This window comes from Calypte anna, chromosome 1 (genome assembly GCF_003957555.1).
Source record: "Calypte anna isolate BGI_N300 chromosome 1, bCalAnn1_v1.p, whole genome shotgun sequence".
Classification (NCBI taxonomy): Eukaryota; Metazoa; Chordata; class Aves; order Apodiformes; family Trochilidae; genus Calypte; species Calypte anna.
The window spans coordinates 51,448,496-51,474,341 of NC_044244.1; the positions used below are offsets into that span (position 1 = coordinate 51,448,496).

A 25,846-nucleotide genomic window follows, 5' to 3' on the forward strand; every position below is an offset into this window, starting at 1 on the left:
AACCACAAGAGAAGCAAAGCAGTTTTAACTTGCAAATCAGTCCCAGCGAAAACTGAGAAGAAGCTGAAATAGCATCCACCTCAGGGGCTGTAACCCACTCCATGGGGTCACCACCACCATCCTTCCAACCTCTTTTTACCCTTCTCAAGTCCCACCTATTCCAAGTGCAGGCCATACTTCTATCATGACCAAATATCAGGGTAACTTCTAGCACTGCACTACTCTCTGATCTCTTACCCATTCCTCAGCTGAGAAGTTTCACAGCCAGGACAGCTCAAAGTCCTATCTCCAATTTCCCTTATGGCCCTTATGGTGTTTCCAGAAAACACTCTGTGTGTTGGGTTGTCAGGGGTTTGGGTGGGTTTTAACTGTTTTGGGTTTGTTTTTTATTTGCTTGTTTTTTGGGTTTATTTGTTTGTTTTTGGGGGGGGGTTGGTTGGCTTTTGTTTTTGGTTTTTTTTTGTAAGCCCTACCTCTGGCTTCAAAGCGTCTCTGGGGTTAGGATTAAGCATTGTGTAGCCCAAGTTTATAGTTCAGCTGTTTGGGGACTGACTGCCCTCCTTCCCTGAGGATGTGAAACCATGTGTCTTTTCCCTCTGCTCATGGGAGAGCAGGTAGAGGCAACTCACCCAAAGAACAACCAGTGCAAAAAAAAATAAAGCATTTAAGACCCTTATTATTGCTTTAATAGATCTGGATCAGCGTTCTTTCTGCAAAGACAAGGACCCGCCCTCTCCTGTCCTCTCCTCGCAGGCCTGACTTCCCTGCAGTCAGCGTGCACACTTCCAACACAGCAAACACTCCTTCCAGCAAATAAATCAAGTCCACACAGTTATTTTCCTTTTCCTGGCTGTTGGTCCAGTTTGACATGCTTGCTTGCTGTTTATGGCCTCGGTTTGTAAGATGCAGAAGCTGGTTAAAAATCAGACAAGTCACAATAAAAACAGAACGTCTGTTTTGTACTGCCCCCTTCACAATGCTTCAAATGCCAGCTGGGAGAGCTCTGTGTAGTCTGCAGGGGTTCTCTTATGTGATGGAAAAAAGGGGACAGAAATCCCCAAGGAAGCCAAGCTCCTTCTCTTAGCAGTGCACCAGCCTCCAAACTTACCCATCTCCCTGCTGACCTTCTCAACTCATCCTCTCTGACAAGCCTTGTGCAGGTTCTCTGGGGCAGTAGGTGACATCCCAGATGCTTACGCCCCCTGGGTGGATGGTTTTCCTACCCACCTGCAAACACGGGAAAGGTATGGAACCCTGGAGTTGCTGCAGGAGGAGGTTCAGGCTGTCCCTGGGCAGGAAGGAGACACATGCAGTCATACCACTGGAAAGGAAAGGAGGGATGAGGCCTCTTGGAGACCTTGCTACAGCCACAGTGGGAAAGGATAATGCCTGCCAGACAGAATTAAGGATCCTGAAACAGGCCATGGGAACTGGTCTGCCCTTAACCTCCACACTGCAGCCCTCCCTACTCACAGTCCCCTGTAAGGCAGAGGTGAGGAGAGATGCAGTTCTCCTCCTCCATCTCCCCCATCTCTCTAGCTAGTGAGAGACACAACACACACAAACATCCTTACATTTGTGCACACACACACACACACACACACACAAGTGCAAATATTCCCTGCTCTCCATGTCCCCATTTGGCACTGAGCAGGACTCTGGTCATAGCTGCACTGATGAAAATCAGAGAACACCAGAGGATGAAGGTGATGCTGCAGAGGAGGCAGAGTTGCCACCGACCCAAGGATGTTCTTGCAGAGTCTTCCTGCTGGGACTTGGAACAGGGTTAGCCCTCAGACATGGGACTGACTACATTGTGTGTTCCAGAAGCTCCCTTTGTTTTTATTTGTCTTTTTTAAAATTCTATTTTTTTGTCTCCTTTTAATATATATATAGCTATAGATACAAAAATAACAGATAGGTTTCTCTAGAGATGATTTTTGCACCTTTGGGCTTCTAAAATAAAATATCACAAATACTGTAAATGAAAGGGGGAAAACTTCTATTTCCTCTCCCCTTCTTACCTCCTCTACTACTCTGCCTCTCCTGCTTCAGATTTGCCCACATATCTTGTAAATCTTTTTCCCTAAGTAGCTTTCTTTCTTTGGAAAATGAAAAAGACAAAACCAACAAAACAACAAAAATATGCCACATAGCCTCCATCCCCTCCTCTCATGAGCATGCCTGCTGTGTTCACATGCTCCCTTCAAAGCAAGGTTTTTCACCTCAAAACGTTTCCCGTGATCCATGGCTGTTTGCTTTTCCCTGCTGCTGGGGCCAGATTTTCACCTGCTGTAAATCAGCATGAATCACCTCAAGCCAGAGCTCTGCTGCTTTACAGAAGCTCACAATCACATTTTGCCAAATGCCTCTTGACCTGAAGATCTGGCCCACAATTTTAAATGTTTGAAATGGAAGCATGGACGATAAGGAAGTTCCCAGAAACAGGCAAAGCAAACCCCAGGTGCTCTTATCTTGCTGCTCACCCTGCTTTCCTTTCCCTTCTCCCCCACACTCCTTGCTTGACACAGCACCTCCTTCAGCTCCTGTTTCCTTCTTCCTCCCTAGCACTTTCTGAAATTCATAATCTCTCAGTAAAAAAAATAAATAAATTGATCTCTCTATACATGTATATGTATATAACTAAGAGCTGCCATGGGGCAGTCAGCTGGCTGGAGGGACCCATCCCTTCCAGCCCCATGGCCTTTCCTTGTCACTATAGTCTCTGCAGTGATGGTGCAGGCCTTGCCCTCAGGCAAGACTGTGCCTGTATTGCTTGCACTCTCCCACACCTCTGAGGTACGGTACCAGAGTATTTATTCTATATATATATATATATATATGTATATATATATATTTATAAATTTTTGTTTGCCTGGTTCTTTTTCTTGCAAATACTTTGGAATTTCTGCTGGGGAGAAGCCAGTGAAATACACCCCTCTTGCCAACAGCCAAACGCTCCCTGCCTGTGCCCCAGGAACCCTCATCTGTTCCTCTTGCTGACTCCATCACCCAGCTCCAGCTCGGATGGGAGTGGGGACCCACCATCCCCCGTCCCCAGTCTGCCAGTGCCATCCGGCTCCTCTCCCTCCCCAGGCGAGGGGGTGTCCTTGCAGAAGTCTGTCACCCAGGAGGGCATCGAGAGGAAGCCCCGTGGGTCAACGGAGTAGAAGGGCTTGGTGTGGTGGGCAGCGGGGCGACGGGGCAAGGGGCTGGCATGGAGGCTGCTGGTGCTGCTGCACTTCTTCACCAGGGTCAGCCCAGGTGGCGGGGGGGAGAAGAGGGAGGTCAGCGAGAGGCTGCTGAGGGTCTCGGAGGGCTCACTGTTATTGCCACCTCCCCGTAGGCTGCTGCCTGCCCCCTCCTCATCCGAGGGGTCCATGGAATCGTGGTGGGTGCAGCCGGGGCTGGTGCTCCCGCCACTGCTGTGGCTGCGCTGGTGCCGACGGATGCTTCGCAAGCTGAAAAGCCCCCGGCCCCGCAGGTTCCGGCAGCGGGAGGCAGGGGACAGGGGGGCTGCCAGGGGTCTTTGGCTGCCGGCAGCTGGCACAGGGCACAGAGCCACCGGGAGGTCCAGAGTGCACTGGGGAGAGTCGCTAAGGTTGAGGCTGTCCTCCAGGGTGGTCTGCAGGCTGCCCGCCGAGCTGCTGCTCCGGCTGTCCAGTGAGGTATCGCTCTCAGGGGCCTGGGGAGCAAGGGTGTGAAAATAAAAGCACAGTTAGCCACAATTACAGAACAGGGGGAAAATCCAATTCCTCTTTCTCATCTGCTGGGGAGGAAAGCTATAAGCCACCTGAGCAATTCTACAAAACACCAGCCATGCAGTGTACTCGGCGGATTCTCTTCTAGGGGAAGAGGAAAGGTTTCAATATTTCGAGAGCTGATTTCATTCTGCTCCAGGAGCAACCTTCCCTTCCCATGTGAAATGCTCCACACCAAAGGAAAGGTGTGCTGGGTCTGTGACCTCTGCGGTCCCTGTTGCTGGGCTGTCCCTGACCACTTGTGGTCCAGGAGGCAGTAGAGCCAGGGTTCCCTCTGGGTCTTCACTCTCATCTTCCTTGTGAACCTGCCACACAGTCTGGTTAATAACGTCAGCTGGCCAGAAGCCAGGGGACTTCCATAAATAGATCTTGTCTCATTAAAAAGTCAGCAATATTTGGAGAAAGAAAAGAAATATTTGGGGAAAATATTGGGGGGGAAAAAAAAACTGGGGAAGGGAAAGAAAAGAATCATGCTTCTTACGAGCAGCACTAGTGGCAATGATGGTATTTAGGGCAGAAATTTCCAGTAGGAAGGGGAAACAGTCTTGCTTTCCTTGCACCAATGCTCAGTTAGCTAATCATAGGGTGGCTTGGGTTGGAAGGGACCTTAAAGATCACCTAGTTTCAAACCCCCTGCATGGGCAGGGACACCTCCCACTAGGATCTGGTTGCTCAGGGCCCCATCCAACCTGGTCTTGAGCACTTCCAGGGACGGGTCAGCCACAATTTCCCTGTGCCAGGGCCTCACCACACTCACACTCCTTCACAACATTTGAGTACTTTAGCCTCAGTAGTATGCCAATTCCTGAGCTCTTTCTCTTCATGTCTAAACTTATAACAGAAGTTTCAACACTGTAACAACTCAGCGGCCTCAGCTTGAGGCTAAATTTACCCCTTGTGAATTTACATACATTTGTATTGTGCCAACAGTGTCTGTCACATAGAAATGGATACCATACCATTTTATTTTTATTTTTTCGTTTTTCTGCAGCAGAGTATCCCTGTACTCCTCAAACAGGAATTGTTCAAGCAGTATCTTCCCAGAAAAATAACAGGAATCTCTATCGGACTATCACCTCTGTCTCCTCTGTTCTTCAGACACACTTGATCTTCCCTCAACACTTTTATTCTTCTCTTTCATTAGTGAGAGATACCTATCTTTCCAGAGAGCACCTTTCTGAGAAGTAAGAGCTAAGCGGGCAGGGGAAAACAGTGAGCTCAGGGATGCAGTGTGTGGATGCGGCACCAAGGGGGTAGTGGCAGTAGGTGGGGAGAAGCCTCCTCCAGCCAAGTAGGTGTGTGATCCAGAGCCCTTTCTCTGGGAAGAGCTGAGGAGGCTGTGCAGCTGCTGCCTCCCTGTTCTGCACACAGGTGCCTGAAGCTCACTTGGAGCAGGGGACCTGGGAGCAAGCAAAAAGGTGATATCAATTTGCCTTCATATGGTGCTGGCAGCAGCTGTCAAACTGTTTTTTGATCAGAGGCAGAAGAGTATATGATTGCAGGAGGTAAGCATTATAAAACACCCCTTTGCTATAAAACCCTGTCTCCTTCCCAACCCTGCTGCACTCTGTGCACTGTGCTTCTTCAACAGGCTAGATGCAGGTTACCCTGCCCCTGACCACAGCTGCCTCACTCCTTTCTGTGCCTTCTACCCCTTCTTTTTGGGTGTGATTTTAAGATCAAGCTTTCCTAGCAGAGGGAAACAGAGGTCCTCACCTGATGAAGAAGTGAACAGTTCACACTTGGAGACCTTAGTGATGCCCATGAGCCTTGCAGAGAGATCTTAGGAAGGTTGTGTGGGCAGGAGACTTTCTCAGGTCCTGGCTGGGTGGCAGAAATGGCTGGGTGGAAAAATTCTGCTGGCACAGGTAACAGCGGGCAAGATGCACCTGGAGAGAAGGGGCTGGAAGGAACTGACAAAGCACAAAAAGAAATGGGGAGAACAGAAACAGAAAAAAAGTTAAAGAGTCCCTTGATTTGATTTAGTGCCTTTGCTGTTATAACTCTGAGGGTCCTGCAAGTCCAGTGTAAGGAGGATATTTAGTAAGACTCCTGGCCAAGAAGACTCAAGTCCAGTGTTCACACCATGGGGTCTACTTTCTACACAAGAACCAAAACCTGCACCAGACCCAGAAGATCTAACAGAACTCAGAGCTATACAGCAACATCCCAGCTTGCCTCTCTCACTGCTGCTCTTGAAGAGAAATGTTGAGCTGTAAGCCCTTCATTCAACTACATATCACTGCCAGATGATTTTTATCCCAGATCCTGCAAGGCAAGGAATGAAGGGATGTAATTAAACTGGTGGTTTGGGAAATTTGGGGGTCCAAAAGAGTCCAGAGTGTGCTCAACAGCAGGACTGGAGCATATCTATCAAGGGCAGATGTGTTAGGTGTTCCCTGAAGCTCTTCCACACAGGCAAGCTTGAAGGAGCATATAAGAAAGGCAGCAAAAGAAAGAGACACTCTTCACTCTATTCCTAAAGACTGGCAAACTGAGAGATAATTCTTGGCTAGTGTAAGTCCACATCAGATTAACTCCATTCCTGGCAGTGGGAAGGCAGGAGAAAGGCTGATGAGCTGAACCAACCCACACTTTCAGCAAAACTGGAGAATGATGGGAGCTATGCTCACCTTTTGTACTTTCATGCTTTAGCCAAGACTGGACTGAGTTGAAAGGAGTTTTCTCCATTTCACACAGGTAACTGTCTGGATTTGTAGAGCCATCTGCACTGGATATTGGGAGCAGACATTCCTCCAGATCTCCTACCCCAGTGGAGTCAGGGTTGTCCTGGCCACCCTGCTGGAAAAAATAAATGAGGACAAAGCCTCTTGAAATTTAATGGCAGATGACAGAGTAGGCTTTTCAAAGTCTCACAAACAAGGGCTGAATATACCTTCATACCTGAATATTCTGAATATTCCTTCAAGCTAGCTAAGGGATGCTTAAGTTTCCAGCCCAAATCTCTTAAATTTAGTCTCATTCACAGGAAGTTACTGACAGTACTGAGGAGAACTTTCAGAAACATACATCTTTTTGTTCTCCTCAAATCATTCTCCAAGATATGATTCTATGGTGAAGCATTTGAAAAGTGACCAGAATTTATACAGCCCAGCAGAGACATACATGTGGACAAATACAGAGCACTCTAAATGAGCAGGAACAGAAATTCAGTGGATGGTGCAACATGCCCATGACCACCTGGGGCTAACCTTGATTTCCTCAGGACTCAGTTGAGAAGTGTTTCGATTATCTGACTCATCGCCTAGAAGGATGGAAGAGGACTTGTCTGAGTTGAGGGATAATGCTTCCATTTCAGCTAGCTGGACCTGCAGAAAAAGAAAGGAACTGTCACTGGTCATGCCTGGTGCCCACATTTCAAGCAGTCACACTGTTTATGACAGGTAAGTGAGAGCCTGGAGATCTGAGGTCAATTTTAAGTTATTTTCCTTGCATACATTAGGTACTACCTAACCCAGACCTGGGCTGGGCAGGAGAACCCAGTTTTTAAGCAAAGTTGAACACATGGATCTGCAAGCAGCTCACCACCAGTCCATGATCCTTTAATGCCAGAACTGCAGGAAGCAGTCCTGAATCTCTCCCAGTGATATGGCTGGCACAAGGCCCTGCAAGTAAAGCCAGGCAGGGAGAGGGCTCTTTCAGGCCAGCAACAAGGCAGTTTGCTCTGCTGAAGGATGAGGAGGGGAGCCCTCTCTCTGACGGTACCACAGACAGCCCTGTTTAAATGGGAAGGGACTTTCATTCCAGGGATAGTCATGCCTCTTGCAGTCCATGCCAGTATCATGCTTTTCATTTTCTCTTACCTTCATCACTGAAACCCTGTTTCCCTCCAGCTTCCCTCTTCCCTCATCTCTAACCTACCCAAGACCTCAGATAATACCATCTTCCATCCTGCTCTCCATCCCTAAACTTACTCCTCCTGCCCACCCATATCTGTGCTCTCTTGATTTCTGAGACCAAGCCTGACCATTGCATCTTTCCCATCCTTGAGCCCATCCTTGACCGCATTCCTGACCCCATTCCCCCATACTTCATCTTTTGGCTTGTTTTGTACTACATAGGCCCTTCTCCCATCCTCTTTCTTCTAATCTTTCATTTCCTCTCTGCCTGACATCTTTTTCCCACAATGCCTGAAAACCACCTCCTTCTTCTAGGAGCCTAAGTAGCTGCTCTCTCTCTATCCTGTTCTTGGCTTTCCATCATTGGTCTCTAGAGTCCCACCAGTTCCCACCACCTGACTCAAGAATTATATTCTAGGTTGTCTCAGGCAGAAGAGATTGCTTCCTGGACATTTATCTAGTTCTCCCCAGTGTTTGTAAGAGGCAGGTACAGCTTTTGTGCTGTAAGAGCAGGTAGAACATTTGTAGAGATGACTCCTTCGAACCGGGAGTTTGGTGGCTTATGCAAACAGCAGAGACTGGAAGAGGACTCCACGAAAGGGGTAACACGCTTTGAATAAACAGGATGGAAAACTAGAGCTGGACTTTAATAAAGGACATAAATGACACCTTGGTTTGGGATATTTTACTGACACTGGAACGTGGTGCCATTCAACCACAAAGACAGCCCAAAACCAACAGCTGCTGATCAGTGCCGATGCACCAGAGAACCCACAATGAAGTTGTGTTGAGCGTGGTAAACAGCCACCACTGAGCAACTACTTGTGTGAAGAACTATAGTCTGCACTCAGTCCCTCTTCATGTGTGTGCTCATCCATTACTCTCCTAAATGCTTGTTACACCAGCTGTGCTTGTAGATGTACAAGCATGAAAGGTAGTGGCAGGTGTTGCCACATTTCAGTTATGTTGATGTGCCAGAGTTTAACGAGAGTGTGCATTGCTGGTGTTAGTGCTGAGACAGGCCTAGCTGTGACTCCATGCAGTGATCTCCTACTGGAACTTTCTCAGTGTTTTTTATACTATGAAATATGAAGAGAAGGTCATGAGCAACCTAAAATCCTGAGCTGTGTTTTGGTTCATATGATCAGAAATAAAATATTTGCATTTTACTACTAAAGTTACTCCTGCATATATGGATAATTTATTTTCAATTCCACATCTTAGATTTATTGATATATACATTTTGAAGAATAATTTATGGCTCTATAACAGCCATAAGGAATTATGAATTAAGAATAATTCTTTAGTTGTGATTGTTCTGTTAAACTCTTTGCCATGGCTGTGGGTTGCAGGTGAAGATGTTGCTGTCCAGTTTCTTTGCTGGGAAGGTAAAAAACTCTGCTGTTGTCCTCATTCCTGGGCAGGACACTGAAGACAATCTGGAAGGTTTTCAAATGAAGCAAACTAGCTGCAGATTACTTAATTTGGGGGTAATTATTGTGGAATGCCTTAGAAGACCAGATTTTCTGAAAAGGTTGAGCATGGACTGCTGGATATGAGGACTTAGGTAAAGCATTGGAAATCCCAGTTAGTTGAAAACTAGTTATTTAGCTGCATTGATGCAGCATCTGTTTGTGAAGTGCTGCAGTCCTGATAAACTACAGCAATGTTTGCATTTTGGTACTTTCAAAGGGAAGCTAGGGGGACAAGAAGATAGCTAAAAGGCTGAAAAAAATTTAAAGCATCAGAACTAGGTACCTGAAGCCAAACAAAATACTGTCTTCTCCAAACATCAAGCCTGGATAAAGTAATCTGCCAATGGGAGCTCTCTTCCCAAGCTTCCTGGTTCCCTTATAAGCAATAGCAACATAGGAAGTGAGTTATGGGGAAGGAAATGGTGAAGATACCACTGATGCACTGTCAGATGAGCTATGCTACTGTTACAAGTCAGACCACAATCATAGCACTTAAATACAATAAAATTATTTCAGAAAAAAAATCAATTCTTCTGCTCAATTGATTTCTCACAAACTACTTTGCTCCTGAAGTTTCACAAGATGAAAAGACTGATTAGAAAGTGATTTTCCAAAACATCTTCTAACCTTAGAAACACAAGTCTAAGCCATTCTGTGTCCTGCTCTTAGCAACAACCCATTTGTCAGCTAGCAGGTTCTACATAAGGAAAAAACTCTCTAACTTTCTCAGTGGGCCCATTTTAATTTATTTTTTGCTTAAATTAATTGACTTTTTTCAGCACAAACCAATCCTCGCTCACAGACTGTGACTCTGTTAAACAAAGCACTAAAGCATATGCTTAATTCATCAACCTCAACAGGGAATAAACTAGCACATATTTAAAATGAAGACAAAAAACATGCTTAAATCTGCCACTGTATTGCCCTGCGTGCTGTCACTGGGGTAAGATCCTTTGGGTCCTCTGTACCACATGAGCTTGAATTTCTGCTTTTCTTACAGAAATGAACACAAGAGCTGCCAGGACACCTTCATATTAACTTCTCTGCAGCTCATTCAGTCCTTCCTAACCTATGTCCTGGCACATCTCAGCTTTCCACCACTTCAAACATCTCCCTGTGCCTAAGAAAGGCAGGTCTGTACTAGACGCAGTATCAGCAATATGGGACAGATGACAAAAACAGGTCATTGAGCTCTCTGTCTACATAACCCACAGCCAGGAGCACACATCAGATGACCTGCGGGCATGTGGGTGTGTAGGTCTTGGGGGAACAGTCCCCTCACGCATCCTCGTACGCAGGTTACCTCTTGCTTGTCATGGTTACACTTCTCGCACATGGCCGGCGAGGAGTAATGATGGAAGACGGAGCCCGATAGGTTATCGATGATCATTAACTCCCCGTCGAAGGAGTCCTTAATAATTAAAGAGACACTGTCCAGCCATAAGTTCTCCTAGGGGACAAGAAAGGGGGGAGGATGGGAGAGATCATTTTAAGAATGTCGAGTTTTTTTGCTTCAACGTTTCATGTGAATTTGGGGTTGGGTTTTCCACCCTGACTCATCTGGAGCAGCACCTTGTTCTGCAGGTACCTGCACAGGGTCACCGGGGGAGCATTTGCTCCTTAGGGTGTGGAAAATGTGCCAGAGTTGAGTGCAAAAGAAAAAATTAAATAAAAAAAGAAGGAGGAACTGTCTTCACTCACTATCAGTGCACCATGGCACTGCTCAGGCCTCTCTTCCAGCTCTGCTGGAAAGCCTCACTTTTGATCTGCCATTTCTCCTGCTATATTCTCCTGAGCTCCCCTCTCAAATTTGTTCCTAACACACCTTTAGCTGATCTGCTCCATCCCTCCTCTGCTGGCCTTCTGCTACACCATGATGACAATGACCAGGACCCACTGCTATCACAGCCTTGTCCCCTCACAATGCTACCAACTCACAAGTCTACCTCTGAAAGCAAATCTCTCACCTTGAGGTGGAAGAATCTATGTGCTACAGTGAAGCCCTCTGTCATCTAGGCTGCCCAGCTTCTCCCCACAGCTACTTGCTGCAGTCTGATTGGTAAGTTAAAAGGTGTACTCACCTGTGCTGGAGAATAACATCTCATGCACAGACGTCCTTCAGGATCTGTTCTACCACCACCTCCTCCCATTCCTGCTCCTTTTCCCCGCCTTGAATTCGAGGAGCCGGACTTCCGGGAGCACAGTCCATGTGCAATTTCCAGTTCAATTTCTGCATCCATCTCTGCATCCTCCTGGGCTTCCTTGTTGCTGTCATCAAGATGTTTCATGAGCACAGCTACCACCACATTGATGAGGACAAACTGGGCTGTGAGCACAAAGCTGACAAAGTACAGTGGGGAGATGAACTGCAGGTTGCTGAGGCAGCTCCGGTCATCGTGGCTGCAGTCACGCAAGGTATCCTTGAGGGGAAGTTGGGTTTGAGAGGGAATGATGGAAGGAAGGAAGTAAGGACTAAAGTAAGAATACAAGGTTGGCTGCTCTTTCTGTCAAAAACCACTGATGACAACGTAAAGAACAGGGCAAATGTTTCTATCACCCCACACCCTCTGGGACTATGTTGTCCTCAAAGAATCAAGGACACTATACAATCACGTGCTCTCTGCTACAGAGCAAATACATCCATAGGTGTACAGAGCAAACTTCTTGCAGACCATCTTATGTTGCTGCAACTGTAACCACACACATGTGAGCAAGAAATTGAGCAGTCTGGTACTGCCTTCTCCCATCCAGATTCAAAAGTACCAAAGAATTTCTCCTCTCCCTGTCCTCAGGAGGAAGGAAGTATTTATTTTTTATTGCCCTGGTAGGTCTGCAGATGGGTGCCATATTCAATGCACCTATATTCAGCTTTGATGACAGGCCTTATGGCAGTGGATATTTCCTCTTAGCCTGGACAGCCTTCTTGTTCCTCCCAAGGACAATTTGCAGTTTTCTCACTCAGATCTCTATAGGACTAGATGAGCCCAAGATCTGAGTTACCAGGGTGGGCAGGGAGATTCTGCCAACTCAGCTTCTGAACTCCTTCAGTTTTCTAGCCCAAGCATTACTGAGCAGAACATTCATCATAATTTCTCCTTTCCCAAAATGAAGACATCCATGTTCCCACAGCCCAGTTACCTTCATTATCCCATTCCAGTTGTCACCTGTGGACACCTGGAAGAGCGTGAGGAAGGCCATCCCAAAGTTCTCAAAGGTGGCGTGGCGGCTCATGCCTTCGCAGGGGTTCTCTTCATTGCACACTGAAAGGAAGGGGATCACAGCTATCAGGGGAGGTCACACTGCTGGCCCTCAGGTCCACAGCTGAAATTGGGGAAAGGGACTTCAGGCTTCACACAGCCTGGAGACCTCAGGTAATAGCCTCAACACCCTGTCCAAAAGCTGGTTGTTGCCAGCAATACAGAAAAATCCCTGATGGTGCAGCCCTGGGAAATCAGGCATTGTAACTCAGTTGCTCAAGGGTATCCTCCCTACATGTCATTGTGTTGCTTTTCTTCTTGATTAATGTTCCATTACAAGAGAAATAAATAATCCTGCCCTGAGATTTTCCTGTAAGCTTGAAGGCAATGTCAAGGTAGGTGGGGCAGGAAAAGCAGATGTTTAAGAATGAAAAAGAAACCAGGTACTGCTTTTATTTTGTTAGGCTGTTAGTACAGTGATGATTTAGAGGGAAACTCAACTTGTATCAGTTATGCATAAGGGAGAATAAAGGCCACCAAGGATTTCAGTCCCTTTATTGAATGAGTACTGATTTTGAAAAACCTCAGCTTCCCAGCCTATCTGTAGCTCATACTTGAGCGTGGTCTGCTTGAGACTTACCTAATTTTCCAAACAGCTCCACTCCTAGAGCAGCGTAGATGAAAAAGAGGAGCATAAAAAGCAGTCCAAGGTTTCCCACCTGAAAGCAAATGGCATGGTCAGTCTACCCCAAAGCCAATTTCATCTGTACAGGAAAGTGTTTCTGAAGAGAACAGCAGAAAATTCCCAGTGAGCAAATGCAGCCAAGCAATTTTCAACACTTGGGAAATCACCAGTGATGGAACCATCTGCAGCAGGACTTGAAAAATGCTCTTTTCCCAGTTGCCACCACTCCAGCACGAGCTCTGTCCAGGGCAGACTGAAGTGTGCAGTTTCTGGGCAAGGTGAAGACAAGCATATGGGAGCAGGGGCACAGAAAGTGACTCTAGTTTTGCTGGGCAAAGGATAAATTATAGATTACAGCATGGAGACATGTTCTGCAGAGCTATATGCCTCAAACTGCCCATACCCCTTGAAGCAATGTTCATGTGAAGAGCACAATAGCAGTGCTCCAAAAAGAAAGAGACATAGGTGTACCAGGTCCTGTCACAAGCCAGGTAGAAGCATGGTGAGGCAACCTGCAGCCACATGTGAAGGTCAAAGCAGAGCTGGCAGGAAGGAAGAAGGCAAAAGAGGTTGTCTTGAAATGTGTAGAGTGAAGGAGAAGAGGAGAGGACACCATGAGGGAGCTAAGAGGAAAAGCAGAGCTTCCTTTGAACGTCAATAATAATGAGTTAAAGCCTCATTTCTGGGCTACCAGCAGTGCTGTTGGGACCCTCTCCCCCTGACTCCAGTATCAGGATTGCTGCATCATGGTGTACGAAGGCAACAGTGCCATGAGCAATATGGGCACTGACCCCAAGTCCTCACTCTTCCAAATCACTGTTTGTCTCTGAATTTCCTCCTTCCAGAATGTGGGGCAGCTAGGATATGTGAGAAGAGCAGGTGGACGTTTTGGAAGAAGCAGGGTGAACAGTAACCAAAAATGTCCATAATTGTTAGTACACTGTTTGTGGAGCAAGTGAAGGCAGGGAGAAATTAAGGACCTAATTGATATTTGGATGTTGTTAAGGAACTGAGCAGTGTCTGGTGTGAATGCATGTGGTCACTGGGTCTCTGTTAGGATCATCCACTTCAGGAGTTAAATTTAGTCATTGCAACTGCTGTGCCACCCAAATTCAGGAGAGAAGTAAAAGATTCAGCACACCCACCTCTGCTGGACTTCCAGATCCTGGCTCCCTACATTACATTTCCGATGACTAAATTGGACACAACCATAGTAAATGCTCCAAACACACACCTCTGAGTCTGTGTCGATAGGGCATTAAGAAAAAGAACTTATTAAAACTTAGCTAAGAACTAAGTTCCAAAGGGCTCTTTAAAATTCAAGCTCTATGCTGTATTAAGAATTGTTGCAGGGTAACAAAGACAGGAAGGGAATTGAAACAGGACAACTGGAGATGCCTTATATACCATGGGAAAGCTAAACTCCCTGATGAGTCTGTGCTCTGGGAACATAAAGAGAAAGGTTGAGAAGCAGAAAAAGCAAAAGGGAAAGGACAGCTTATTTTAAATGGCTTCTTTCGGCAAAGCCAATAAATCTTGGAGAATAATGTTACAGATAATTCAATCGTCCCCTGAAGACTCAGGGTATAAAATATGGAGACTAAATTTAATCTTTTAATGGTGGAACTAGGAGATTTTAGCCCTGCTTTAAGTGATGATTTTTCAACAACTTTAACTATGGAGTGATTTTTTTTATCCCTCTGTTTTATAACCTTATGAAAAGAAACCAAACCTGTTAGAGGGAAGCAAAAGATAATCAACAGGAACTGAATTGATCGCAGGATTTGATGCTGCAAGGATTAAGCACTACTGATATTACCTTCTAGGGAAAACCTAGAGACCAAACCTTTAAACATCTGCTTGTGAGGGTTTTGTGGCAGATATTAATGACCTCCAAAAGACCTGCATTATCATCTTAGCAAAGGATATGTAGGTGAATGTGAGAGAGAAAAGCCAGAATTTATAAATTATAGAAGAATATACTTGTGGTTTGTGGTTGGAAGCAGACAACAGGGCTCAGAGTCTTGAACTGAAATCCCAGCTATGCCTTTTGCTTTCCTGAGCAAAACACTTCACTAATGACTCAGTTTCTCCATCTACATGACGGATATGAACATTTCCACCTCTGCTATTTATTCTCTGTGTTCTAGGGGTAGAAGTTGAGTCAGACCATGTAAGTGCAAATACAATGCAGAGTCCTCTTACTGAGAGTTTCTTTGTCAGCCAGCTGTTGATAACTGTGTGTTGCATTTTTCCGTGTTTCAGAATAAACATGCCACAGACACGCAGATGCTGGATCTGGAGAGTTGCTCCACTCCAGTTCCCTGCCTGCTCAAATCAGCTATTCTGGCTTCTGGAAAGGAAAAGGGCAAGGTGCAAAGAAGATTCACTGAGTCAGCTTCAGGCAGCAGGGACAGAACTAATAAAAGTTACTGGCCCAAAGCTGCCTGCTGTAAGACACTCTTAATCTCCTGTCTTTCCATCATCCAGTGTATCCCAGCTCCCAGCTATCCTGGGTGACAATATTGTTATATATGCTACATATAAATTATACTATTACTATTGAAAAAACCCCAAATTATTATTATATAATGAAAAGCATGGGAAATCACACAGGATCCAGGAGACACCGCAGTGCTTCCCCCTCACTTCTGTGCCACGAGATTCCTCTAATAATTCAGATTGACATTTATTGTCACCAACATCAAAAGTAAACTCCTTGGGTAACTACTCACGCTGTTTTCAGATTGATTCTGAGCTCTGCATCACTCACTGAGACAGGCACATTAGCTGATAAATCAACTGACAAATGCCCCTGCATTTTGATATTGTGCAAACTAGTTGCCTGCCTGGGGTGTGCCAAGGGAATGGTCTGATATATGATCAGCAGAACTACTTGGTGCCATTACTCCTTGCTTAACAATATTCTCTGGAGGATCCAAAGGGAAAGGGACCAGTCTCCCTGGCTGCAATTCATCACAAAGGATCCTCACAGTGGGCTTGATGGTTGTGTAAAGCACCATGTCAGCATCTCATTTGGGAACAGCTGCTGCTCACAGCTCATGAAATCCTTCTGTCTAGCTGTCTTGCAGTAGACACTTCACTGCCGGCTGTGTGAGCCACAACAGAGCATGTCACTGCTTCTCATCCATGAGAGGCTCAGAAATACAAAGGGATCCAGGAGGAGAAAGGAAGAAAAGAAGGTAGGAAAGAGGTGGCACCAGCTAAGAAAAGGAGCAATGAGTGTGAATGAAAGTGGGGGGGCAGGAAAGGGAGCACACTGGGGCATGGTGAGAGGGGCTGAAATGCAAAGACATCTTTTCCTCCTGAAATGGCTGCCTGTCACTCTCCTCCTTCTTACGAAGAAGGGAAAGAGGAACAAGCAAATAGCCCCAAGTGGTAGACACTAAATAGACAGGATGGGAAGAAATCTGCCCTTACCCAGGAATCAAGCCTTATTTCATTCACCCATGAGGTGAGCTGAACCTCCATGACTTATGTGAAAACTTGGGCAACACCTATCTGAGAAGAGCTATACCCTCATAACTGACATGAAAAGTTGGATATCACCTTCAGGCAGCTGCCTGCACAACACACCAGGCACCTCTCAGACTCCACAAGAATCAACCTGTTGGAAAAAAGGTGCAGAAAAGGAGTCCTAGGTAGCTAGTTTGTTTTACCTGTGGTAGGGCTTGAACAACTGTATCCAGCAGTGCTCGCATTCCTGTGGCCATCTTCAGTAGCTTCAGGACTGCCACAACAAGCACAAGAGAAGTGTCACTCAGACTCAGCTCAGGAGGTCCAACATTTGTGTGACCTACTAATGGCAATAGCACAAGACAGATGTCCTGTCTCACCCTTCCCTAGAAAAACTGTCCCCCTCAGCCCTCTTCTCTCTTTGCCCATTTCTTTTGATGGTACAACCCCAGTGGATCCTTCTTCTCCAGTCCATCTCTTTACTAAATACTCTGTTTCTGTCCCCATGCCTATCAGGTTTTTCTGCCTCACCTAGACAGTCTGGCAGAGAATCTTCTTTATCCTAAGAGTGTGTATGACAATCCATCCTTTGGTCCAATTTTTCATATTTTCCATCACTTTTTCTTCCTCTAGTCTTCATCTGCTGAGGCACACCTTGACCACCCCCAGAAAAATCAGTCTTGTCCCTGTGCAAACTTCAACCTGCTTGGTGGCCCCTTCTCCAAACATCACCACTGTGCTTTCCCCACAAAAGAATAACAGAAAAAAAATCAGCTTTTCCATGATCTGTTCACCCTATTATCCCTTCACTTACTGGTAAAACCACTGCATATAAACACCTGATGTAAGAAAGCCAGAAAGCCTTTGTCTCTTGGCTGTCCTTTGTCACACACCCTGCCTCCCTCTCAGGGACAAGCAGGGGACCCCATGACTATTGCCTCTGCTCAGTGAGTCATGACACCAAGTCCCACTCCACAGGCACCCACACCCCTGCCTCTGGCCAGTGTCTCTCTCACCCCGGGCGATGCGCAGGACTCTCATGATCCGGATGATAGTGGGGTTAATTGGCAGAGCAGCATTGATTTCAATCTCTTCCAACGTGATGCCCATGACAGACAGCAGCACAATGGCCAGATCTAGCTGGTTCCACCTTAAGAAGAAAAATTGAAGAGAATAAAAGAAGATGGAGTTTTTCCATTTCTCTGAAAAAAAAAAAGTCAATTGCTCCACTTCAACCTAAATATTTACTTATGTATGAACTCAAGGCCCCATGCTGAGTCAGTGTATATGGGTTTTTGCAGACAAATAGAGATTCCCATTGCACACACCTGGAGCAGCCAGAGGCAAGCCAGCCTGATCTGAAAGCACGGAGCTGTGTTACTGTGCTACCATGGTTTGACTAATGGGCTCAGCTTTTTATAACCTTACTACCTCAAATCATTTTTGTTATACATATTGTGCTTCAGCATGCTCCCAATTTGCCTCAAGGAAAAAAACCACTGATCCTAACCCCACCTCCCTCACTTTCTAACCCAACCAGCAGATACCAACCAAGAGGGAGCTTTTGGACAACTCTGTTGCTTTGGCATTGCAGATCATGCAAGTTGAAGCTAGGTCCAGAATGTGCAGAACTAGGAGACAGTCAGTGAGTTGCTACCACCTCACACTCCAGAAAGAGCTCCATCCCAAACCCACTAATCTCACAGCCACAGCTGACACAACCCTCTGCTCACCTGTCTTTGAAGAATCTCCGCAGACCAAAGGCCACCAGCTTGAGGACTGCCTCCAACACAAAGACAGTGGTGAACAGGTAGTTGCAGTACTTGAGAGCGGTCTCCAGGGACTGCCAGCAGAAAGAGAGAGTAAAAAAATTGAGGCAACAGTAGCATCAACTCCATAACCTGAGGGGGATGGGACGGGGCTCTCCTGAGTGCCAGAAATTTGTTGGAAAGAGGGGAAACTTCTCCATGTTTCCAACCTTCTTGAATATGAAGGCTCCCTACTAAGGGCAACCATCAGCTGGCCCTTCTGCCCCATGTTGTTCTCAGGATCACTTATTGTTCCTTCCTCCTGTACTGTTCAGCATAATGGGGAGGAGACAGCTGTTGCAAGGAGAATCCACCAAGTACCATCAGCCTCCTCTTTCACCAGTAGCCCATGCCACCTGGATGCCACCAGCTTAGTGGAACTGGCAAAGCTACTGACTGGGAGTGGGGCACAAAGATTACGCCAGTTGTGGATACATGTCATCTCTGACGGGGACGGGACGGGACTGTTCTGTGCTTTGATCTGGGGTAGACATATGTCATGACACCATTTGGCAGCACTTCATACTGGAAGAGGTTGAAGTGCTCTGGCAAAGCTGGACCTGCATTCCAGGGCAAGGAACTGAGGAGTAAAGAAGGGTTTAGGAACAAGGGTCTGATGTGATGACAACAGTCAAAGGTTGAGAGTTCCTGCAGAGCGAAATTGGGCACTATCAAAAGTAAGATAATAAAAGGTTGATAACTTGGCAAGATGGGCAAGAAACAGAGGAGACTGGCAGTGGATTTGAATGAGGACAGAAAGATTCAGTTCCTGATCAAAGCTCGAGCTATCTTAGAGAGCATCTGCTCATTCATCAGAGCCGTCACCTCAACCAAGGGTCTTCTCAACAGAAAACAGAAATACCACCAGGCAGGTGTCATGATGAGTGGTTTGCCTATGTATGTAGGCAGAAATCTCCTTTGGCATGAACAACATACATTTTTTTCATCAGGAATGTAGTCTTCCTATGCCAGCAACACTGAGAGGTACCTGGTTGGCAATAGCTGAAGTATAAAACTTATTTGGCCTTCAAGGCCTTTTGCTGGGGTCCAGCCTCTGCAGCTGACAGAGACTCTGCTCAACACTGCCTCTGCAGCTTCTCTTTTGCAAAAAAGTCAGCTCAGGAAAGACATCCCATCTCATCCCATGACACACAACCAGCCACTCAGTCTTCTCAGCTCAGGCCATAGTGCAGGAGAATTGGACTGATATTTGGGAATCTGATGCAAAGCCTGAAGCTCCCAGGACACGGCTGTTTCCATCATTCCTTCTGTTAGAATCCAGAACATCATACTAAAGAGACGAGACAGCTAAATTTGGGTGACCCACATACCCACTTAATAATATATAGCAGAGAGACTTAATTGCACTGTGCTTTCTAGGGGCCCAGCTCTTGCTTAGGTACCTTATCTCTATTGATCTTAATGGATAACTAATGTCTGAGTAGGGGTGACCTCTCTGGAGAGATACAAAACTCTTCACACAACTTTGCCTAGTACAGTAACTCTTGCAAGAATTCAACAGTATTTTTTTAGCAACACTCAAGTGTCCTACCTATTCTGGTGGGCTGTGGTCATCACAGAGCTGTAGCAAAATAGCATAATGACTAGAGGCAGGGCTTATCCCCAAGACCTCACTCACCACAGGTTGGTTGTAGTGCTCCAAGGACATCGTGACCACGTTGAGGCAGATGATGAAAGTGATGAAGATGTCCAGATAGTGGCTGGTGCAGACCGAATGAATAAGGAGGCGTATGGGGCAGTAGGTAGCATAGTACGGCAAACGCTGAGCCTCTTCAGAGGAAAGAGGGAGATGGGCAGAGTTAGGAGGAAATTGGAAGAAAGAGAGAAATGGGTAAGAAACATTGAGGAGGGAGTAGGCATAAAAGTGGTGATAGGTGAAAAGGGAATGATAGTGGGAGAGAGGACAAACAGAAAAGGGTAGATAAAAGATGAGGGACATAGGAAGGAGGGCAAAAATGCTAAAATTAAAAAAAAAATTAAAAAAGGAAAGTAGAAGTGGGGAAGGGAAATAGAAAAGAAGACAAGGAAAGGAATGCTGGAAAGAAAATCTGTTAGTCTATGTTTGTGAGGATGGTGCTAAATCAGCATTTCATGCCTCAACAAATTAAGATCACAAATAATAAAAGGGAGCAGATGGTTCCAGGAGAAGCCCTGGGGTGTCACAGGAGAAAGGGAAAAACTGGAGCAGAAGAAGGAAAAGCATGTCCATAGGCTGTGAATGGAAGAAAACCATCAGTCTCGTGTAGTAGGGATGATTTCCAGGGGCAAGTATGCTTTTGGAACTTTTGTCTAAAAGTAATACAGAAGAAGATGGAAACACCATGGAGAGGGTTTACTTCACCCCAGAGGATCTGGAACCCTAAGGAGTGAGACTGCAACATTGATGGAAAAAGCCAGGAACAAAACACAGGGATCATCATTTATTATTTTTTTCCTTCCCTCTTCTCTAAATTTTTGCTTAAACATAAGGGATGGTCTGTCCAGATCTTCCCCCAAACACCAGATAGGTTGTAGGAAGCCCAGGTGGGAAAATCCCAAACCCGGGGGGTACACTGGTGCATGAACATACTTTGTCAAGAGTGCACGCCAGCAGGTGCACGGGGGCATTTTTGGTACATGTTATCTCCAGAGCAGCAGGGTGCTAAAACGCCAACAGCTTCCCTGGAGTCCCAGAAGACCCCTTTTCCCCAGACCACCCTGGTGAAGTGCATAGCAACAAGGCAGTGGCGTGGGGAAGAAGGCTGAGAGCACAGCCACAAGCAATGCATTTTGGAGACGAGTCCTTTGGGAACCAAAAAGAAGAGGAGAAGGTTTTTCTCAAAAAAACTTGGCCTACGAACAGACCAAACACTTAGGCTGTGCCTTACTCCTTCGTTTCTTCTCCAAGCGGCGCAGGCGTTTCTCCTCCCGCCGCCGCGCCTCTTCAGCCTCCTGGTGCTGCCGGCACTTGTGAAAGTTCTCCACCACCACCCCCACAAACATGTTGAGCACAAAAAAGCTGACGATGAGGAGAAAGGAGATGAAGTAGAGGAGCATCCAGGGGTTGTTGTTGATCACTGGCTGGAGGAGGGGGAAGAACAGAGGTGGTTAATCAGTTGGATTAGTGGAGGTATGGAAATGATGGGAGTGGGACTTGCCCTAGTGATTGACTGCAGGGGATGTGGGGAGGGGTTATGGAAATCAGGGGAGTGGGCTGGGAAGAGCTGGGGCTACAGGCAAGGCAGTGTGTGATTAGCTGACTGGATTTCAGCATCAGCTGGTGGTTGGTGGATCAGGTGGGAGACAAGAGCTGAAGTCTTGCACAGTCTCCCACAGTTCAGGCACAACCCCAGCTGCAGACTGAGTAAAACACTGGTATGTGATAAAATGGGTGTTCCAAGAACAGCTTTCACTCAAGGAGAAGTAAACATCCACACACCACCAAAAAGGCAATGAGACAAGAATAGAAACATCATCCAGGCTCAGAAAGAAAGGAGGCACTGATTTTGACTGAATCTCCTGACAAAATGCCCACAGAGCCAACAGTAGTGCATCTTGTGCAGAGGTACAGAAGTAAACGGAGCATCATCACTGAAGTTCAGGCCTGTGGTGCTGCAGCCTGTGGCAGATGTCTACACCGGGACACTATTGAGGTCATTGCCTTAGCAGTAGAACAGGCATGCAGGGGACAGTAGCCTAACAGTCCCTGCTTTAGAGGTTATTGAAACAACGACCTGTGAGCCAGGAGGGAGCCAGACTGCCCAGAAATGCACGCAGCATTTTTGCTCCATCATTACAAATAGATAAAGATCCACTGTGTGATCCAAACTAGGCAGAGCATGGGAATTACTAGAGACACCAATTGCATGGGCACAGCTGAAGCTCCCTTTACGGAGCAGGCATGACCCTGACGTCTCGCAACTAGATGAACAAAAGATTCACAGGGGCCTTGGAAGGGACCTGTGGTTTGAGGGAGGTGTCTAAAGCAGGATGTCACAGCACACTTCCACTGCACTACCCCAAGAAAACTCAAAAAGGTCCTTTCATGAAGAAGTATTTTTACCTGCTGGTCAACAGCCACAGCATCTAGTCCATTATACATAATATTGACCCAGCCATCCTTGGAAGCCAGAACAAAGAGGGACATCAGAGCCTGCAACATACAAAGCACGGCAGATGTGGAACAGGTGCATCTGGCAAGCTGGGAAAAAATTGTAGGTTTCTTACACACACACCATTGAAATATGCTTCCTGCCTGTGCCTCTGCACACATCAAAACCTGCTCCTTCTACGATGGAGAAGGACAGGGGACAGGAAGCCATGTTCAGCCAGACCCACCCAAGGAGAGAGGTTGTGAAGAACATATGTGTCGAGGCAGGAAGAAAAAGAAAATCTGTTGCCATCACTTTTCTTTCTCTCACAACCCATAAGCATCATCCAAGTACCAACCCACTAGTGACACAGCTTCTGCATGGATAACCGTGTCTAATAATCACCCCTCATGGCCCAGGGATCAGGCTTTCCAGGCACTGCATCTGTGCCCTGGGAAGGGGTATGTAGAGGAGGAGACAAGTCCTGATCAGGATTACCTGCAAAAACAGAAGTTGTGGACACACTCACCTGTCCTAGGTTGTCGAAGTTATACTTGTGGTGCACCCACTTGTAGTTGGCAGCCACACAATCAGACCGGTTGGTGATGTTCCTGATGTCAACTCCCAGGCAGTGGTAGAACTTGCCCTTGAAGAGCTGCAGGAGGGGAGTGACCTCATCAGCCCCTTTCCCCCCACGGCCCCCATGCTCCCTGGGATGAGCAGAAGCTCCTGAGATGGTGAGTAGGCTGCATGGCTGCAAGTCAGGTGGAGCACGACAGGAAGAGAGGACCAACAATTTTATGGCACAGGCCCACATTGCTGAGGAACCAGGGCCATCCTGATAGACCTACACCAGGTGTTTCAGCCTTCTCCATTGCTCCAGACAAGCAGTAACCATAAGCCATCACTATCTGACAGATGTTAGGGCAGCCTTTCTGGGCACAATTAGAGCCACCAGTCTAAAAGGAAACAAGATCTTCTGTTTGGTCTCCAAGAGTAATCCCCCTTGCTTGTTTCCCAGTTACTGAGAGAGCTGATAGGAAAAGATCTAATCTGGTGGTAGAGAACCAGAAAAAAAATCTCCTGCTTCTCAGTTTTATTTATTTATTTATTTATTGGAAAGCTGCACTGCTGTGGCTCTTCTGCCCAGGGCTGCTTTCCCCATATGAAAGATTCTGGATTGTGCTTTTGTACAGATGCATCAGAGCAGACTAAGTATAGCAGATTCTGTGAGATGGAAGTAACACCCACACCCTTGCTCCTCTTCAATGCAACAGATGAAAATAAAGAGGTTTAAAAATTAAAAAATAAAAAAACAAAAGAAGGTTGTGGGTGGATCTAGGGCGTGGAGCAAGGGGGAGAAACAGAGCTGACTGGAGGCTGCATTCATGCAAGCAGGCGCTGAGCTGCTTTGCTCTCATGGTGTGGCATGAAAGTGCACAGAGAGCTGTGTGATATGCCAGCTCTGGGCTCTCCCTGTATCACTGACCCAAACCCTGATCTAGGTCCTACCAGGTGTGAGCATTAACTGCTGTCTTGCACATCCAACAGCATCTGAGCTTGCTGAGCACGTGGCTGTCTTTGCCAAAGGCTGCAGGGACATTCTGGTCAGAGACAGCTCATGGAAGAGGATAGCAGGAGAATGTTTCCAGTCTTCCCTGTCCCTCATGGGTGGTTCCCTGTGCCTGTACCTAGGGGTACAGGTGCCTGTGGTAGGGGTGAGGACATGGGGCCTGTTTAATGGTCAGTAACAACCCTACCTGCACACCCAGGATGCCGAAGATGATGAAGAAAGCACAGCAGATGAGGACGATATTTCCTATGGGCTTGAGGGAAGAAATTAATGTCTCCACCACCAGCTTCAGGCCAGGGGCTCGGCTGATGACTCTGGAAGGGAAGGAAGGGCAGGAGTGACGGAGGAACAGGATGGGACTGTTTGACCTAATCTAAGCATTCTCAGCATCAACAGATTCCTTTTTCTCCTTGTGCAATGATCCATCATTGGGGATCACTTTCCTGCAATGAAAAAGCCTCTTCTCTCCCATGGGTTGGTTTTCTAATGAGGTATCTCCAGGCCCAGAGTTGTGTGGCTAAGGGGAGCCTCCCTGTGGCTCATGGTTTGTCAAAGACCACACATGGCCTGCCACAGCAGGATATGATTCTGGGCCCCTTTCTGGAGGTGGTCCCCAGAGGGAATAAGGGGCTGAGAAGGGTTCAGTGGGGTTCTGACCGGAGAGGACGTAAGGTGCGCAGCAAGCGGAGGACACGCAGAACCCCCAAGATTTTGGCGCCGCCAGCAGAGGCCACCGAGACCACAATGTCAATGAGAGACACGAAGACCAAGAAGCCATCCAAAATGTTCCAGCTGCTGCGGAGATAAGCCTGATCTCCAAAATACAGACCTAAAGAGACAACCTATAAGAGAAGGGAGAAGAGGAGGGCTAAATGGCTCCTCTCCTTGTTGTCTGGTAGAGGCCAGATGTGTTGAGGAGATGGATGGGAAAAAGATATCAACTCCACCTGACACTGGCCTGTCATCTCATTATCTTTTCACCTGGAATGCTATGAAGGAAAATGTCCTGGGGGAAAGTGGCAGCACATAACTCCAAAAATAACAGGGCCATGGTGATTTTTCACCTTATCTCTGCCTCCCAGAGCAACAGAACACTATTGGGAAGGTGGAGGAAACCTTTCTCTGCCACGTCTCCCACTTGAGACTTGGGGAAGTAAAATAGAGCACCAAAACCCATACTTTGGTTCCTGAAGGGGTGGGATTTGATTCTCAGCAATTCTCAACACCAGCAGATGCTACAGACATCACTGAGAGAAATGAGAACCCTGCAAATCATGGCCATAATTTAGGCATAAATTTTAGGGGGCCTAAGTTCAATCACCCAGTTTTGAGACTGTCTTTGCCCAGTTTTGGGACTGCTTCCCACTCACAAGAGGGGAATAACAAGACTTCCCAATTGTCATAAACTAATTAGACACCTAATAAGTAATTATCTCAACTAAGAGTATGTTATTCATATTGTCATTTCCCCCACTCTTGCTCAAGGAGGAAGGGAATGGACTTTGACATAATTTCAAAATTGATACCTGGAGGCCAATTATTCCTCCCATTATACTAAGACCCTTTTGGATTTAAAGCCTAGGATAAACATCCCCTCCATGCCTGACACGAGGGGACTCAGCCCCAGGCAGTATCTGCCTTTACCAAGGGCAGGACTGGCACATGAAAGGATGGAGAGATTTTAGAAGGATGCTGAAAAAACAGGAATTACGTTTCTGACACTGGGAAAAGGCTGAATTGTTTCCCTCCACAGCAACTTACCTTCAGTGTCATCTCAGCTACAAAAATTGCTGTGAAAATGTAGTTGGATACAGTGAGAAAGATTCTCTCCTAGAAAAAAACAAACAGAAAAAAAAAAGTCCTTAAATGCATCCTGATGGCTTGATCTGAAAGGTGGAGAAATAAGAGAGGTGTCTTTG

General features: G+C 46.6%; 1 protein-coding gene across 1 annotated transcript in view; it reads right to left on the reverse strand.

Moving 5' to 3' along the window:
• Window positions 1-2,983: 2,983 nt before the first annotated feature.
• The window catches only part of CACNA1I (calcium voltage-gated channel subunit alpha1 I), a 158,713-nt gene continuing 135,850 nt past the window's right edge, over window positions 2,984-25,846 (reverse strand). Inside the window, exons 19-36 of the mRNA XM_030447826.1 lie at window positions 25,689-25,757; window positions 24,585-24,769; window positions 24,115-24,241; window positions 22,884-23,009; window positions 22,327-22,416; window positions 21,152-21,344; window positions 19,903-20,054; window positions 18,189-18,298; window positions 17,472-17,605; window positions 16,659-16,729; window positions 12,934-13,012; window positions 12,235-12,356; window positions 11,178-11,516; window positions 10,400-10,546; window positions 6,974-7,090; window positions 6,395-6,563; window positions 5,478-5,674; window positions 2,984-3,685 (exon numbers count right to left, since the gene is read on the reverse strand). Coding sequence (XP_030303686.1) covers window positions 2,984-3,685; window positions 5,478-5,674; window positions 6,395-6,563; window positions 6,974-7,090; window positions 10,400-10,546; window positions 11,178-11,516; window positions 12,235-12,356; window positions 12,934-13,012; window positions 16,659-16,729; window positions 17,472-17,605; window positions 18,189-18,298; window positions 19,903-20,054; window positions 21,152-21,344; window positions 22,327-22,416; window positions 22,884-23,009; window positions 24,115-24,241; window positions 24,585-24,769; window positions 25,689-25,757 — 3,129 coding nt within the window. The remainder of the gene's footprint in view (window positions 3,686-5,477; window positions 5,675-6,394; window positions 6,564-6,973; window positions 7,091-10,399; window positions 10,547-11,177; window positions 11,517-12,234; window positions 12,357-12,933; window positions 13,013-16,658; window positions 16,730-17,471; window positions 17,606-18,188; window positions 18,299-19,902; window positions 20,055-21,151; window positions 21,345-22,326; window positions 22,417-22,883; window positions 23,010-24,114; window positions 24,242-24,584; window positions 24,770-25,688; window positions 25,758-25,846) is intronic.